An 18886-nucleotide genomic window follows, 5' to 3' on the forward strand; every position below is an offset into this window, starting at 1 on the left:
AATGTCCAAGGATCATGCACAATAAAACTAAAAAAAAAAAGGACCCCCACCCCCCTCCTCCTTCATTGTTTAAATTGCTGCTACTGGGCAAGAGAATGATGCCCAAAATCATATTGGAAAACTGATTCTAAGGAAAAAGTTGAACCAAGAAGTCAAGAAATACATGTGTAAAATATAGATATGGAATCGGCTGTTTATGGTTTTCATTTCATGTACCATCACTGTTTTGAATGTTTAGGTCTGTAATCACACTGACTGTAGCTTTAAGGACTGGAATTAAAACAAAGGACCCAAAACTGTAACAACCTGATTTTTCACTAATCAATGTAGAATGGTCTCAGAGAAGGAGCTTTCATCTTATTTCTCAATGGCTGGGCTTTTATCCCACACTGGATGGACGACATTAGATGTCAGCCGTAGAGGCGGGTGATGTCTCATGCCAGTGCACGGCTCTAGGATGGCAGGGTTGGCTCGTGTAACGTGGGTTAAAGCTGAAGAGTGGCTGTGCTGTGTGAATGTAGGCCAGCAGTCTGATTGTGAGTAGGCTTGCGCGTTTTTATGGGTTATCTGCTTCTATTCACTGTGTGGAGAGAAGCACTGACACAGTGCCTGACCTATTTCTAAAATAACGCCTGAGGCTACACGTATAGATAGAATGAACTGTTATCCGTTTTTAATTACATTTTAGCAAGCCCTGATTCAGTCCCTGCAAAGCAGGAAAAAAAACATGTTTTGCATTTTTTCATTCTGTTTGTTGGAAAATATACAAAGACAATTAGACATCTGAGGTGGGACCACTGGTGAACATGTTATTTTGAAATAAGAGGTGAATAGTGTCTGTTTTAAAGCAGTGAACAGTAAATGAATGGTTCTCCTGCCCAACATCTGGTTGGTTGAGAGGCTTTCAGGCTGTCAGTCTCATTGGTTGAGAGGCAGATTGATACAAGAATGTGCTAGTTCTCCTGGGTCTTTGTTTGATTCCTGATCCCTAAATTTCTTTGTGTTAGAATTTTGTCAGGAGTATTTTGTTTTGTACCATTTCAAATGCTTAATGGATTGTTCAATCTTGCTTCCACCTTCAGAGTTCGGTATCTAAAACTCTTGTCATTTTTAATGAACCCCAAAACCTTATTAACTTGTTCTGTGTTTTAAAGCACGGCGGGAACTGAACACTGAGTCAATTTCTAGGAGCAGGACTGAGCACCACTGGTTTATAGGGTGTCTTGTTTTCTCATTCATAGCTTTTTCTAACATCGGACCAGTCCTTTAACTGTTAGCTAGACACATTCTCAGGACTTTATTGCTTGTACACCTGCCATTAAGATTTATTTGGATGTCTTAAGTTATAATAGAAATGTACACATAAAATGTACTTACAGGATTTCCGTGGGTCTTAAAAAAAGTCTTGAATCGCTTTTTCGTGAATTAAGGCCTTGAAAAGGTCTTAAATCAGAGCAAAAAGTCTTAAATTCATGATCATGGCATTAATTTTCGTGAGGAATTTTTTCCTCATGTGTTTCATTTTTAAGGGTTGCGAAAGCATAATTTCTGTGCTACATGGCTTAGGTCGCTCAATATTCATAACAATACGCGATAGATAGCGATATGTGCTGCTTCTTCTGTCAGTCACCCGAAGAAGAACTTGTCGTATTGATTTTTTTATAGTAATAAAAGTCATTTAGTTCAGTTAGAGAACAGACAATACAATTAAAACTAAAAGCGGCTGCTCAATGCAGTGTACCGAATGACAAAAGCGAAGGAAAGTAAAGAAAAGAGGGAAATCTCAAACTAACTAAAAACAAACATTTGCTTGATGCCAAATTGCCGCTAATTTGAAAGTGAAAGTAAAACTTGAACTATACTTAGACAACATATTGTTGTATTGTTTTACCTTCATTTTTTTTTTCCTTAAAGGGGTCATCAGATGCAAAGTTTACTTTTACATGTTGTTTTAACATTAATGTGTGTTGGCAGTGTATGTACACATCTATCCTATAATGATAAAAATCGATAGTTGATTGACATGAGCGTCTTACCTCAGTTCAGCTGTAAAAGTCTGACCTCCATTGTCTTGATGCCGGAGCAGGGATGTAAGTTTGACAAGAATATCTCAAATTGAGCGATTGAGGTGTTGTGTTGCTGCATGTAATTATGAACATAGTGGTGGTCATTTACTCCCGACATCTGAGCAGCTGAAGATGCAGTGGAATACGTTTGTTTGTGAAGGGAATGCGCCTCCCGATCTACATATATCCGTCTGTGTTAGCGCAAATCATTCGTGATCCAGCTTCACTTATAGCAGATGTGAGTATAAGGGTTTTTTATGAATCTTTGCGATCGTCTTTCCTAATAACATGCTAGTTAGCAAGTTTAGCAGCTAAACGTGGCTAAACGTTGCTAAATGTGGCTAAAGTAAACAGGCTCGTCACTCCACAGAGAGAAGAGAGGGAGGGGGCGAGCAGAGCTTATTAACATTTAAAGCAACCTTGACCAGAATAGGATGATTTTTGCAGAGCTGATTTTGTCAAGGTAAAAAGGGTGTTGCTTTTACACTACCATTGATAATTTTTAAAAAATTATATTACAGACTTTTCATTAGGACCCTAAAGAATCATATCAACTTGGGTATGGGCATGGTATGGGAAAATGGGCATCCGATGACCCCTTTAAATGTTTGGCAACACTTTATTTTACGGTTTCTTAACTAGTTGCTTATTAGCATGCATATTACTAGAATATTAGCCATTTATTAGTACTAATTTAGCACATATTAATGCCTTATTCTACATGATCTTATTCTACATCCCTAATCCTACCCAGTACCTAAACTTAACAACTACCTTACTGACTATTAATAATCAGCAAATTAGGAATTTATTAAGGAACAAGTTGTAATGAATAGTGAATAAGTGTACCCTATTCTAAAGTGTTACCAAATGTTCTTTAGTTGGTCTTAAAAAGGTCTATAAAAAGTCTTAAATTTACCCTCATAAAACCTGCAGAAACCCTGACGTATTACTGTTATTGCTGGATGTGAGAAGGCTCTACTGATAATGATTCAGTGCCATTAAGATCACATTGACTACATACAGTACAATTCAGCATGTTTCTAAAATGTTTGCGTTTCGAGGCTGATTGTCGGTAACAGCCATTTTAGCCCTGCTGAAAAAACAATAGAAACCATCACAGAATTTTTAACGGTTTCACTGATTATAATGGGAATTGTACTGGTTTTAATGAAAACTGTAATGGTGCCTATTGGTCTTTACTGGTAATTGGTCGCCTTCTATTGGTGGTTTGTTAAAACCACTAAATCCCAATGGAACATGTCCCAAAACACACTACAAGAAACATTTTTGAATATTTTTAATGGTTAAAAGTTGATGGTTTGTAATGGTGTTTGTATAATACAGAAGTTAATATAATGGTTCTACACTGTTTATTATAAAACCCTGACATACAGTAAGAAATATCAATTTAAATGTTGAATACATATTAGTTCACATTAATGCATGTACTATAATAGAATATGTGTACTCTGGCATACATTTTGATCATAAATGAATGGGTTATCGTCATATATTTATGCATGCTTAGGTCATGTGTACATGCCATAGCAAAGCAATCATCACACGCTTTTTTTTTCCCCTTGGTAGAATGGTGGATCGTTACATTTCACAAAGCTCTACTGCTTTTCATCCTTTATACTCTGCATGGTAGATGTTTCATTTTCTGGAGTGCTCATTACCCTTTTGAGCGAAAAGAATCTCTTTTCCGCGGTGGAGGGTCAAGCCATTTTGAAGAGAAGCCAGGCTGTGTGTTTTTCACGGCTGTTGATTCATGCACTGAGTATGAGAGATGTCTGAGGAGGTGCCACCTTAAGACTCAGTATCAGTAACCACACTGTAGTGGTCATATGACTCACAACTTCCTCACCAGACAGAGATTCAGCTCAGCTCCTTTGAAGAACATTAGGATCTAGGTATGATCTGAAGAGACAAGCTTCCCACAAAAACACAAGCAAATAAGCCTCCTACACTACCTTATGATTTTGAGATCCAACATTCAATGCACCTTCTCTGTGATGAGTGAGAGAGGAGGCTTTATTTGATATGCTTCTGAAGCTTAAAACCCACTAGAGGTCCAAGACGTCTATTAATTCCAGCTTTTACTTGAGTTGAATATAGGGGAGAAGAAAATACCAGAATTAGTTAACAAATGTGTCAAACCTTTTCAGCTACGCAAACCTTCTGTTGTAGACTAGAGTCGCTTCTGTTCTGCAGGTTGACATTGACGGGTCAGGCCTGCTTTTCTGCCGAGCTGAAGCTCATCAGAATTTCACTCTGTTGGAAAGGTCAGATGAGCTGTTCGTCAGACGTTAACAGCCTTGACAGCAAAATGATCAGGATGTGACAAGGTGGCATAAAATCCATTTGAACTCTGAACTTCTCTCCTGCAACTTTGTGACAAACCAAGAAATAGTTTACTGATTATCAGTTCATCTTTACATGCCCTCCATGTCATTCAAACCCCTTATTAGTTGTTAAATTCTAATATTATGTTAATATTCATTAGGGTCTCCCAAATATCATTCATACTTGGGTTCATTTGAAAAATGTCACCTTTAGAAGCAGAAGACTAACATTAACATCAATGACACAGAATGTCATCGGTTCATTCAAGTTGCGTGACTAATTAGAATTTAATACATAGTGTATTTTTGTCTCTTTTGTTGGAGCTTGGTGCTACAAATTCACATTGACATTCTGCTTCTTTTAACAGACTTCACAATGATGGGAGACTATTAGATATCTACCAGCGGCTCCACAGCACTGAGGGAGCATTCTTTGTTCCACATGACATGGAGGTCTCCAACCAGGAGCTTAATTACATTGTAAAGAAGGCAGAGCAATGGAGAGGCTTCAACGGAGAGAGACGCAAGGTGAGCCTGAGAAAGTTCTAACCAGTTTATAGTGGTAACAGCCAGCGCTGAACGCTGGTCGAGAGACAATATTTTCTTCCGTCATGGCGATCCAGCTGCCATGGGCTGCATTTCCACACAACAGTTGACTGTTGCAAAGCTCTACTCAAGTCTCAGGCGCTTAATTGGATTAATGGTTGTTTTAAAGGAGATGGGCAAAATGGTAGTTGATACTAATCCATCAGATTGCCTCTGCAAAAGATTTCTGTCTGTCTGATGGCTCATAGATGCCCGCTAGCATCTGTGAGTAAGAAAGCCTTTGTGATGGTTTTCAGAAATGGACTGTCACATTGAACTGTTCACTGAGCTTTCTAATATGCATTATAATTAACATAAAATGGAATCAAAGGATATAACATTATTATTTCAAATCATTCTGTTTTCTTTAGTTACATTTATGAATGCCAAAAATTTGTCACAGAGGTTTTTAGCTAGTCTAATTAGTTGGGGCTAATTATCCAAAAAGGAATTTGGCTTGATTAATCCACGGAAATCAATTTCCAGCAATATTTCATTAAGAAAAAAGACCGCTCAATCAACAGTGGCACGCATGAGGACACACACTCGCACACACTGAGTTCACAACATGGGTGGCAACTCCTCTTTTAGTGCTCTTGATGAAGAAATGTTATTGGCTGTCAAACAAGTCATTAAAAAGGAATTCTCAGATTCCTAGCTCAATCGTAGACCTTTGCAAATCCTGTTATTTTTGCAGCCCTTTGCAATGACTCTGTTTATGTTTTAGATTCAAAAAGTACTGCTACAGCTGTGGAAATATTAGTAATGAAGGTGCTACTAATTGGATGCAGTTGTTTAGATTATAATTAAGCAAACAACATCGTTTAGCCAACATACTTGCAGAATCTTTTTCAACTAGAGCGGTCTCCATCCCAGAACTGCAGTCATAACCTCCTCTCTCATATTGGCCCTAATTTGCCGTTATTGAACTGATAAAATGCTAACACATTAAACACATTTGCCAGCATGATGAAAATTTAGGGTTATTGCATTTCACAATTTTTACATTATTCAGGCTGACGATTTTTCATTTAAATAAGACGGGCTAGGCCATTATTTCATAATTATTGTGGCAATTTCTCTATGCAAAAAGGGTCACTTTCCCAACTCAGCAAAGACATATCCCTATTAAACTAATTTGCCTACATGCAAATTTTTGTCATTTTTCCCTCATTAACTATTTATCAACACAGTAGAAAAAATATATGTTGGAGGGGAGGGAGCAGCCAGACAGTGCTGAAACTAATATTTTGCAACTCTAATGATTTTTTGCATCCTTAATTAGATAGAATATGCTTGATATGATTAGGTCAGGATGTAGTAGTTTTCATTAAAAATAGATTTCAGAAACTGTATTCCAAATGTTCCCTCACAATTAAATAATGAATCCGGCACATTCCTTATTATGGACCCAATTAATATCGTGGAAAGAGGCGTGATTTTAATAACAAGAGGCCACGAGGCCTTCATTAGCAGAGAATGGGGGTGGAGAGAGCATAAAAAACATTTACAGGTTGGAAACTTCCGAAAGTTTTAGCGGCTTGTATGAATGCCTGTGACCAATACCTGCACTGATCATTACGAATGAATATTGCAGTGTTGCAGAGACTGATATGCTTTGCCTTGGTCTCCGCTCAGGGTTTTCAAAATCAATTTCAACTAAATATCATAATTTCAATAAATATAATGTATTATCATTAAAAAAATCTGTTTTATATATTGCAAGTATTTGATAGCATTTTAAAGTAAAAATCAGTGTCCTGCTATACTTTATCTTAAACTGCTTTAACTCCCATTTTTGAACATTTTTATAATTCATGAACAAAAACATTTTGCAATATGATTTGGATGTACATTTTCCATGGTAATGCAATGTCTGATTTTAAAATGGTTTTCAAAGGATGAATTTTGAGATTTTAAGTTTTCAACTGACATATAATTTCTCATGATTTCTAAAGTGTGAGGCAATGAGGTAGTATTTTTGTGACAAGGGTCAGAACTCCTGTTAAGATGTAGATTTTTGAGGTGCACTCTTGTCATAAATTAATCTATTACTTTCCCTGCATAATTTGTAACACAAAACAGAGATTAGATTAAGATTTATTCGGTGAAGTAAACTTAGGCGTCCCGGTTAATAAGTAATTACCAGCATTCAATATACATTTTTACATAAAATCAGTGTTCAGGTCATCTAGCCTTTATAAGGTTATTAAAGCTGCTAATTTGCTAATTTTAAATAACTTGATTCCTTCCTGATATAAAGCACATTTTTTCTTTATAGAATTAAGAAGTCATTCTGACAGTAAACCAGTTGTTGGTAATTCATCATTAATGTTAGTTTCTTCTTCCAAACACAAAAACATAAATAAATAAATAACGCATCAGATTTTTTACTCTTTACTTAACTACGTATTATGGCTTGTTTTCTTCTAGGCCATGTGATCAGCATTATTACATTATTAACACAATCATAATCCAGCGGCCACTGAATAAAAGTACGCATTTGCATTTCACAAACACATACAGTATGGCTGTCTACATTGTAGGTTGTGGGTGTTTTAGTGCAAAACATTTCTTTGACGATGATTACAACCGCATAGACTTTATGTTCTGACTGCACTCCTATATAGTGTATGTCTAGCGAAGGGGCCTAAAGTCAAAGTGTGCGGATAATGAGCTCATTAATTATGTATAGGCACTGCTGCAGATGGACCTCATTAATTGCGTGCCGTCACCTTCTTGATTACTGTACCTGGAAGGGAGGTGCTAATGTCTGCCGTGCTTAAGCAGGTAACGCAAACTGTTTTGTCACCGGCTGTGTGACAGTGACAGAGGAGTCCGGCGTCGCCGTAATCTTCACCGTAATTCACCAGAACGTTACGCTAATGGCTGCTGATAGCCCTGGAGATGTTTTCGCTACTGAATCGCATCGAGATTTGTGCTCTGTCGTGCTATTTGTCTCCACATGTCTCAGTAATGTCTTTCCACGGGCTGAATTTAGGGAACACCCTAGGTGCTTTGCAAAACAACTGACAGGGGGCCCAACCTGTCGCAGGAAGGAGAACACATGCATTGAAGATCTAATGACGAGCAGACTGCCGCTCTCTTCCTGTGCGCCCCCCACCACTCATCTCTCTGTCTCTCCGTCTGTAATTATTAAGACGGAGTTACGTGGGACCTTTTCACGCTGTTGCTTTACTCCAACTCTGTGACAGCAAATTCATCAAACAACTTGCTCCAAACCTGCTCTCTCTACCGTTGCCTTTGTTAAAATGATGAAACATTGTCACATATATGTAATATTTAAGAGTTGGAAAACCCAGATAACATTGTATTTATTCTTTGGCGTCAACTTTTATTCAAATATCGCTTTCTGTATGTACATTTGATTAGGAGATTCTCACACAAACTGTCAAAAACATTTTTACAACAGTTTGGGTCATATTTCTTCCCAAAGAGAAATAAAAGCATAACAAATTACAGTTTAAATTTACAAAGTACATGCCTACTTTAGAAACAATATTTGGTCACACTTTATATTAGGTGGCCTTAACTACTATGTACTTACATAAAAAAAATAAGTACAATGTATTTAATGCTGTGATATTGTATTGCTAAACACTTTTACTTCTATTAAAGTGGAATACGGGTAAGGTTAGGGACAGGTTTGGTGATATGGGTAGGTTTAAGGGTGGGTTAAGGTGTAAGGGGTCAACAGTGTAATTATGAATGTATTCACAGAAATTAATTACAAATGAAATTACATATAGCTATTTTTTTATGTAAAAAAATATAAGTGCAAACATGTATGTACACAATAAGTGCATTGTACCAAATTATTAATTTAAATGTAAGTACATAGTAGTTAAGGCCATTTAATATAAAGTGGGACCCAATATTTTATTAATATGTTTATTGTGTAATTCATGGCAATTAGGTATAATAATAATAATAATAATAATAATAATAATATCTCCCTACTGTTATGCTATACCGTTGAAAAGTTCAGGGTCAGTATGAATGTTTTATTTGTATTAGTATTTATTTATATTAGAATAAAGTTATGCTGCTTTTGCCATCACATAACTAAAATACATTTAGTGTATTTCAATATAACTGTTAACTGTTGAACTGTTAAATTGTGCTGTATTTTTGATATGGCCGAAACAACTAAATGTGGCCTGGTTAAGCATATGTTTAAAAAACATTTGAAAAAATCTTACAAACTCCAAACTTTTAATCAATAACCTGTATTGCAGCATTACAATTTGAAAGCACTGTATTACTAAATTTCAGCAAATGTCATTTAAAAAATCCATTTACTAAAAATGTAAAACATCCATATGCATTACAGTAAGCAGAGTTTTGAGGATTGTTTAGAGTGCTTAAGAGTCACAGTTAAATAATTCTGCATTTCCTATGAATCAAACCCAGATTAGAATCACTTGTTTTACGTTTTTAAATATATTTAGCTAGTCCCAATTTATGTCCAAAAACAATTTTTCGGCTTTAGTTCTCACCTACAAAAGCTAGTGGACTAGTGGTCCATGACCGGCATATTCCGGAGACACTGTCAGGCAACAATGGGCCTGAAAAAGCCCTGGAAAAACACCCAAAACAGGAACATAAACACTGGAACGAAGGGGGAAGCTGCCCAGAATCTGCCCTGATATGGGAAGGGTCACAGGAAGGCACCTGCAGCCCTACCCCCTCCACTCCGCCGGCCTGTTTGCTTGCATTAGTTCTGAAAGCCGCTTCTTCAATTACAGGAGGCTATTAGTGGACAGTGCACAGAGGCTGCAGGGCCTCAGGCTACAGCGGCACAGCCACACAACAGAGCTCAATACGACATGACTGCAGAGGGGACACGCCTGCCATGCAGAAAAGGTCAACGGCTTTTGGTGGGCAGCAATGTGTGAAAGTGTTGCAGTCGCACAATGGTTTGAGAAGAGAGAGACAGTAGTCTGGATTTGCGTGGAAGCCCCTCAGATTGTTCTTGGCTAATTTATTGTGTTGATGTGTTTATAAGGCCCGTGTGTTATTCAGCATCTTCAGTTCGGTCACTATTTTTTGTTCCTGGTTAAGTCAGGATTCTATGATGGATGGGTAATCAGTAAAAACAGAATCTTAGCAAGTGAGCAAGAGTTAGTTCGCTCACACGCTCTGAAAACATGGCAGCACTATGATTGTTTTTATACAGCGCTTGTTTTCCACATACCAGGCTGGACGTTGGTTCTATCAGAGATGGACGTTTCTTTTAATTTTATCCGAGCATATTGCACACGGTCAGCTGTCAAAACAATTGCAGCTGGGAGTTTGAAATTGAGTCCACATGTTTAAACTCATATAGATCCTGTAATCTCTCTCTCTCTCTCTCTTTGTCTCTCTCTCTCTCTCTCTAGTTCACTCGTAATGTAAAACAGAAGGAACAAATTGGATGGTCAGTAAGTCAGTGAACATTGTTTAAAGATGCAGCACAACAGGGATTTGTGAGAATACCAGGTTTTTAATATCATTTTTTCCTTCTGTGACCAAACAAAATGAAATTGTTTTCAGACAACAGCTTCAACTACTGATTGTATCTCCCATGCAACAGAAACTGAAAACAGGGGTAGTGTATTGCTAAAACACAACAGTAAAATAGGCATATACTGTACAGTATATACTCTCCCAGTACAAACACATTCATGTTTATATTTAAGAGATATTTACAAGTATATGCATTTATTACATTTTTATATAATGTATATTATGTATAAATACAAATATTTTGTACATGACATATTTCTCTTAAATATATACATTAATATATATATATATATATATATATATATATATATATATACACACATAATAATTACACACAGTACACATACATATATTAGGCAAACTTAAACTTTTATTTTGTATGCGATTAATCACGATTAATCATTTGAAGTGTGATAATATTATATTTCAAAATAAAAAGGGATTATTAAAAAAATAAAAAATAAATAAAATCAGTAAGCTTTTATTTTGGCGGGTTGGCAGCAAGTAATTATATGCGCTGCCGGGTTTAGTGCTGCCAATTGAAGAGCATCATGTCACAGTTTTGCATTGTGCTTTGAAAACGGCAGCAGATTGGCTAGATTTATGCTTTCTTTTCATTAAAAAATCTTATACAGTATAACAGTTTGTCAATCTACAATGATAATTGTGCATTAACAACTGTCAACCTTGTCAGTATGCAAATGAGCGGTCTGAGCGTATTTACACAGCACATTTTTTTTATTTTGGTTATGCATGCACACCTACGTACCACTTATGTGCACCACACACACACAGTGGTTGAATAAGAAAATAAAAACCAATACAGAGATTTTTTCTTTCGTTACTTAAATTATAAGGGCATTCTAACTGCAATCTAAAAGGCTTCATCATGTAGTAAATGCTTTTGGACTCTCAAGGTGTGTTTTTGTTTGTCAGTGACTTACTCGATAATCATCTCAGTATTGTTTCTCTGTCCCTCACAGTCACAATAATATTATGTCAGTGGAATGTTTTTAAACACTAATCACTTCTGTTGTCTTCTTTTTCAAGAATGTCAAATGTTGAGTTTGAACCACAAAAAACTTGCTTGAGCCTGTGCGCATCTCGTATTGAGTCAGTGTTATTTTGTTCGTAAATTATCAAGACTTTTAGACAATTTTAACAGGGGTGAAGGAGTGAAGTCAGCTAAAATTGGCCATGTTTGGTAAATGACTTATAATAGCATCAAATAAATAGAATTGTTTTGAAATTCTGAGAGTTGGAGTATCAGCACATACATCCTTGAGCCATGACACAACATTTAGGTAAAATGGGCAAATGGTTCAGGTAAAATGGGCCAATATAAAAAAGAACAACACAGGTAATTTTGGCTGAAATTGACACTATTGTCTTTAGTGCGCCAGAGCAACAACATACATATATTTCATTAAATAGAAAGTTGAACGGATATTTCATTAAACAATGCAATAAAAAAAAAAACTGATCTTGTTGTATAGGTGTGTAAGTATGTGCATTGGTGTCTTCTGTGTGTATTTTTTAAAGACTGTTAAGAATTTGCATGGACATATCTAGGCCTGTAAACCTATTTTCCCCCTCAATTTCTGTGTAAAAGTGTGTGTGTGTATGCAGCCCATTTTACTGACATCTTCCTTTCTTTCACTTTCTTTTCTCTTCTTGTCTCTCTGTTACCTTTCTTTGCTTGCCCTCTTGCCATACTGTCTGCAATGCATTTTTTTAAGACTGTTAAGATTTTGTATGGATGCATATCTAAGCCCATCAACCTATTTTCACCCTCAGTTTCTGTGTAAAAGTGTGTGTGTGTGTATGCAGCCCATTTTACATTTCTACCTTTGTTTCACAAAAATCAAGCTTTATTTATTTATTTATTTTTTTAAATATATATATATATATTTTTTTTTTTTACAGAAAGCATGTCAAAACATTGTTCATAAGTCTTTGCTTTGTTGGTAAGCTACTTATAATTGCTTTAGTACCCTGATTAGTGACGATTGAAATTTACAATGTCACACTCACTTACCTTACAATTTCTCTGACAAGTTTCATGTAACACTCTGCCCTGCCCGCCTTAAAAAAAACCTCTGACCATTAAAAAATTATTGTTACATGTCAACAAGTGTCGAAGCTACAGTTATCAGTTATTGTGATCGACTGTAAATATTTCAAGAGATATGACTCTACAACCTTTTTACCGGATAGCCCATTTTAGCTGACTTCACCCTACATGATAAATATTACATAATAGACAACATTGTTGGTCACACGGTAACACTTTAGAACAGGGAACACTTATTCACTATTAACTACGACTTTTCCCTTAATAAATTCCTAATTTGCTGCTTATTAATAGTTAATAAGGTAGTTGTTAAGTTTAGGTATTGTGTAGGATTAGGGATGTAGAATAAGGCCATGTACAATAAGGCATTAATGTGTGCTTAATTAGTACTAATAAATGGCTAATATTCTAGTAATATGCATGCTAATAGGCAACTAGTTAAGAAACCATAAAATACAGTGTTACCAGTCACTTTATTTTAAGGTTCAATTCTCACTATTAACAAACCATTAACTACAACTTTTGCCTCAATAAACTCTTAATTTCCTGCTTATTAATAGTTAATAAGGTAGTTGGTAAGTTTAGGTATTGGGTAGGAATAGGGGTGTAGAATATGATCATGCAGAATATGTGCTTTTATAAGTACTAATAAACAGCCAATATGTTAATAATAGGGATGTTAATAAGCAGCTGGTTAACAGTGAGGATTGTTCCTTATACTAAAGTGTTAGCACATTATTAAGCTAAGGGGGATGTTAAGGGGGATGGTGGCACTTTTTGTCATTTTTTTCAACAAGTTGAATGCTAATTCCAAATCAGTATGGTGTAAGTAGATGAAACAAGTTGGACGCGAATTCTCATTTTAGTCCCCCCCCTTTTTTTTTTTTTTCTTGAAAGTTTACTGCTGCAATATTGTATCAACTAATGATTAATAACCAGTTGGTTTGTAAGAATCTTTGTCTACACAATGTTATAGGCTGTAAAAATGTTCTTGAAACAATGCTACAGTTGCAGTAACATCAAATTAAATAAGGCAAATAGGATCATATTTATTAATATTTAGAATCATTTGACTGTTTTACGTTTCCATTTCCATTTTAAACGTTTTGTTGTTCTTGTTTTTGTTGTTTTTTGTTTTTTTGTTGTTGTTTGTTTTTTTTCTTTCATATATGTCTATATAGTTTTTGTTTTTAATTTTATTTTATTTCAAGTAACTTTTTTTAATTTATTTATTTATTTATTTTAAAGTTATAATGACCCTGCTTTGCATGCTATTACTAAACAAAATATTAGTTATAATAGTTTATTTAAAGTATTATTATAAGAAATGAACTTTGCAATTATTTCATTACTTCAGTGTCTTTCACACTATTGCTGTTCCCACTGGTTTAGGAAGGTCTGCTTTGTTTTGTGTCTAAAAACACCCTGTAGCTATAGTAAAGTCACTGTAATGCACAGTTTTGCTTATTGCTTTAACGAAAGTGCTCATGGAGTTTATGACGACATAAAGTGAAGTTATACTTCAGTGATTTCTGTGACTGAATGGAAAAAAATATATATATTTATATAATAATACATTTGTGAGGAGAATATTCAGCACACTCTCATGACTGTCATAGTCTCAGTTCGTGATTATTTTAAGTTTTAGTGAATTGGTCGCTAATTTTGATTTGGATGTTTTTATATCATCTATTTACACCATACTGAAGTTTAAGTTTAGAAGGAGAGTTGGGGTGGGCCTTACTGCTTACAATTTTTCTAAACATCACACTTTTCTGTGCGAGTCATGTTGAACAAATTCATACAAAATTACCACCTGTCAGGGTATGGCGTGGTAGTCAGCAAGCACAACGGAAGATCACTATAGGAACAGTCTTAAATCAGTAGGCCAAAATACGCAGGAGAATAACAGGAGTATTAAAAACCACATCAGTCAAAGATGGGAGCTGACAAAGAGTCAAAACACAGGGCTATACATGCAAGAACCAAACAAAAGTAACTAGATTAGACACAGATGAAAGTAATTAGCAACTGAGGCAACTAACAAGAGGTAATCAAGAACTAAACTGAAATGAAAAATAGTTATTTTCCCGTGAGATCTTTGTTCTGTTGAAAAATCGGATCTGTAAATTGAAACCCAGATGAATCATTCTGATCAGGCTGTGTTTGTAGCCAGTATCTTTGCTGATGCTCAACTAAATCTATGAGTAGACTGGTGTATGCAAAACATTCTTAGTACTAGTAAATATCCCTGATTCTGTCCCCTCCAAACAAACCTCGAAAAAGTTTCACTTCCAGGCATTAGTGCTTCATGCAAGTCGCTGTTTCCTTTCCGGAGTTGTTTATGGATTAAATGGGCTTTTTAAGCATTTATAAAAGCAGATTAGTAACAGTGAATTATGCAGATGCATGGAGCAGATTATCCTGAGCTCAGATACTATCTTCTCTTTATCTGTCTCTGCTTGGAGTCTGAAGTTAAATATTCATGCCTGTTTAGTTTATAAATCTCTCTACCAGCCCAGTTTCAGTCAAGCACACGTCACAGTAGATTGGCATTACATTAGCATGAGTTCATTGAGGTAAATGAGTTGTGCTGTCAAAAGAGCGCTCACTCTGTCCACCGCTAACAAGCAATAAATAAACAATACAAATGATCTTGAGATGACTCATTTTGTCCGTTCTGATGTTCAGCAGTTGTTTGTCAAGTCTGTGGGAGCGGTAGGGCAGATATAAAACCATTCCACAGCCAAATCATGCTCGAGCATCGCAAATTCATGTTGCCCTAATTACACAAACAACATGCTTCGCCATGCGTGCGGTAATAGTGCGGTAATAATGCACATCTATGAACATGCAGCCAGAGAAACCCATTCAGAGAAATCACATGGAGTCTACAGCATCTCAGATCTGCAGAGAGAATAGCAATCAGGTTATGGAAAGTCAAATATAAACTTAGATTCTTATCAGAATTTATAAAAATTTGCTATTGTCATTTTGTCATTTATTTATTTATTTATTTATTTTATTTTATTTAATTAATCAATGCTATATGCTTTATATATTAAAACATGTTTTATTTATTTTATGTGACAGAAACACACACACACACAGTAACACCAGTGACATACATAAGAGCTGATATACTCATCTTTACTGTTGAAGTGACTTCCACAACGAAGGTGACACAGTAATACCAGTGACAATTTTCATGAAAAATGCATTTCACAAAATGGCTGCTGCAAGGTATCAAACCACATGTTGTCAGTCATGGTGTACTCAATAAATTAAGTAGTTTAATCCATTTGTATTCTAGGTTTTTTTTTTTTTTTTTTTTTTTTTAACAATTACTAACAATAAAGTAGGTCATACAAGTGACTTCAACTAAAAGCTTCATATAAAGTCATGAGATAAATGAGAAAACTTCTGATAACTAAAAAAGGACTTAACATGAGCCTTTTTTCATAGATCTTTAGAAAAAAGGAAGAAGTCAAGTGATGTCATCAGTGTGATTTTTATTTCAAAATAAACATTTTTTCATAATAACACCAGTGACACAACTCCAGGGGACCACTGCTTTTATTATATGTTTTATATTAGTAATTTGGCATTTATTTATTTATTTATTTATTTATTTTTTTGCCATTTACATCATATATTTTATAGTTATGAATACATTATTGTATTTCAAATGGTAGAAAAACTGTTTTTGACCTCAAAATAAAACACTTTCCATGGCTGTGGGGAGGAACGGTTTTGTGGTGCTTGGAATTCTATATAATTATTTTAAAAACAAATAATGACACATTAATGGCATTCTATGGTCAGTGTAATTGTTCAAAAACATATAGTTTCATTTTAAAATGAAGTGTTTTTCAAGTGTAATGTATTTCTGTAAAGGCAATATACATTTCCATAGAATTACCCATGTATGTGCTTGTGTATGTATATGTGTGTGTGTGTGCACTTGTGCAGTTATTGTTGTGAGGGCCAGTTTGAGTTTTAGACCATCTGATTGAGGACGGTTTTGTAAAGTGAGGACATTTGGGTGGGCCCTCACTTTCTGAAACCCCTTTAAAGGCCTGTTTGAGGGTCAAGACTTGGTTAGGGATCATGTTATAACTGGGTAAAGATTAGGTTTAGGGTAAGGGTAAGAGGCACTTAGTTCTGATGGGTAGGTTTATGGTAAGGTCCTCACAAAGATGGCTATACAGAGTTTATACAAACACAAGAGCTTTCAGTAACCCCCCACTTTCTGTGTATGTAAGTGTGTGCAACTTGTTATTTATGCCAGTCACTGTGGCCCTGTTCCAAACCCTAGTGCCTAGTCATGCCTACTGTATGTTTCTACTTAGGCAGCTGTTTGCTGAGTTTTTACGTATGATATGTTAGCACAAAGCACACATATATTGAGTAAATAATTAATTGTTAATTCGGTGTAAGTAATTTATTATAATTTTAGCAATGTTGTTCATTAATGAATTAGTAGTAGTAGTTTACACTGAGCTCATTGCAGTGCATTCTGGGATTTCTTTCTCTCCAAAGGATACATGGTATTTGTGAAATTTGGGCTAAAGTTAGTATATTAGGTTAGTATAGAACATAGCACTTTTGGTGCCTACCACTCAGGCTTCATATCTGTGTGCACCTAAGATAACTAAACATCCTCTCTAAGTGGTGGTCACTAATTTTTGGAAGAGGGCTATACAGCTCAACACCCACTTTTCTATTTATATATAGATGTGTCTTTTTGTATTGTACAACAGCGTAACCCAGTATATCAGAATCATGGCCCCTGGATGCCCTCACTGGCCCCACATTCACCCTACTGTTTGATCCTCAGCTGCAGCTCCGCCTTACTCTCTCCCATGATCTTCTGCTGTAATCTGCCCATCACATCATACTGTACCAGGCCTGCCATGTGCAACTGCCACATAAATAACACAGGCTGTCCGCCACACACACACACGCACACAGGCTCATTCAAATGCACCTGTCAACTTGATGAAGCACTCGCCCGCAGGGAAGCATTGTTTACATTTTCACTCCACTCTTCGCAAAAGTGAGATTCTAATTATTTTCCCACTGTAAATTAAAGCCAAGTGGGACAGAACTGAGAAGCTGCAGATTCCAGTGGTGGAACTGCACTATATATAAACTGCTTTCAGGAGAAGGGTGGGTAGAGCACGAAAGGAAGGTCAGTGGTGTTCTGTCTTGGAAATACGAGCAGAAAATAGCAGAGGTGCTTGTGGTGGAGAAAGCTAAAAATCTGTGCTGGGGATGTTACTTTGAACTTATGTGTTTGCCAAGTTACAAGCTTCTCATAATTGAAAGAAATTCATATGTAAAGAGAGCAGTATTAATAAAGCCCCAAAACAGTGAGCTTCTCAATTAGAGTGACAGCTTTAGAATTTGAGGAAAATAAGTTATACAAAATAAACCAAAGAATAATTTTCATTTACTGTATGCGTTTAGTTTTGTTTAGTTTTTTTTGTTTTTTTATTCGAAGCAACTTATAAAAGTGGAGGAACAAAGCAATTTGTCCAAGAGCCAGCAATATTTGTAATAAACAATGCCAGGTTTATTAGACAACTAGATTAGGAAGCAATCATAAAAGCTAGATCTGCAGTTGTTAAACAGACTGGTGGTGGTGGGGACATATTTCAAAACACTTAAAAAAAAAAAATACATAGCACACAGTAATTTTGGGTAAAATACTACTGTTTATGATTGTATGGTATTAAATTATTAAGTAATTTTTCAGGATAACAAATTGAAAGAAAGAAAGAAAGAAATATAATTCACTCAGGTCTGCAGAACTTTATTTAATATATATATATATATATATATTATTATTGTTTATTTATTTATTTATTTTTAATATCTACAATTGATAGTAATCAGTATAATTGCTGAAAATATAACCACAAAACCAGTTGTAAGTAGCACGGGTATATTTGTAGCAATAACCAACAATACATCGTTTAGGGCAAAATTATCGATTTTTCTTTTATGCCAAAAATCATTAGGATATTAAGTAAAGATCATGTTCCATGAAGAATTTTTTTAAATTTCCTACTGTAATCAAAATTTAATTTAATTTAATTTATTTTATTTTATTTTATTTTTTGTATTAATAATATGCATTGCTAAAAACTTAATTTGGACAATTTTAAAGGTGATTTTCTCAATATTTAGTTTTTTTGCACCCTCAGATTCCAGATTTTCAAATAGTTGTATCTCAGCCAAATATTGTCCTATCCTAACAAACCGTACATCGATGGAAC

The 18886-nt window shown here is 35.4% G+C and overlaps 1 protein-coding gene across 2 annotated transcripts in view; it reads left to right on the forward strand.

Annotated features, from left to right (window-relative positions):
• The window catches only part of ofcc1 (orofacial cleft 1 candidate 1), a 133389-nt gene that overhangs the window by 83548 nt on the left and 30955 nt on the right, over positions 1 to 18886 (forward strand). For both annotated transcript variants that reach the window (XM_051098813.1, XM_051098814.1), the window contains exon 19: positions 4783 to 4942. In XM_051098813.1, the coding sequence (XP_050954770.1) occupies positions 4783 to 4942 (160 nt within the window). The remainder of the gene's footprint in view (positions 1 to 4782; positions 4943 to 18886) is intronic.

This window comes from Labeo rohita, chromosome 24 (assembly GCF_022985175.1).
Source record: "Labeo rohita strain BAU-BD-2019 chromosome 24, IGBB_LRoh.1.0, whole genome shotgun sequence".
Classification (NCBI taxonomy): Eukaryota; Metazoa; Chordata; class Actinopteri; order Cypriniformes; family Cyprinidae; genus Labeo; species Labeo rohita.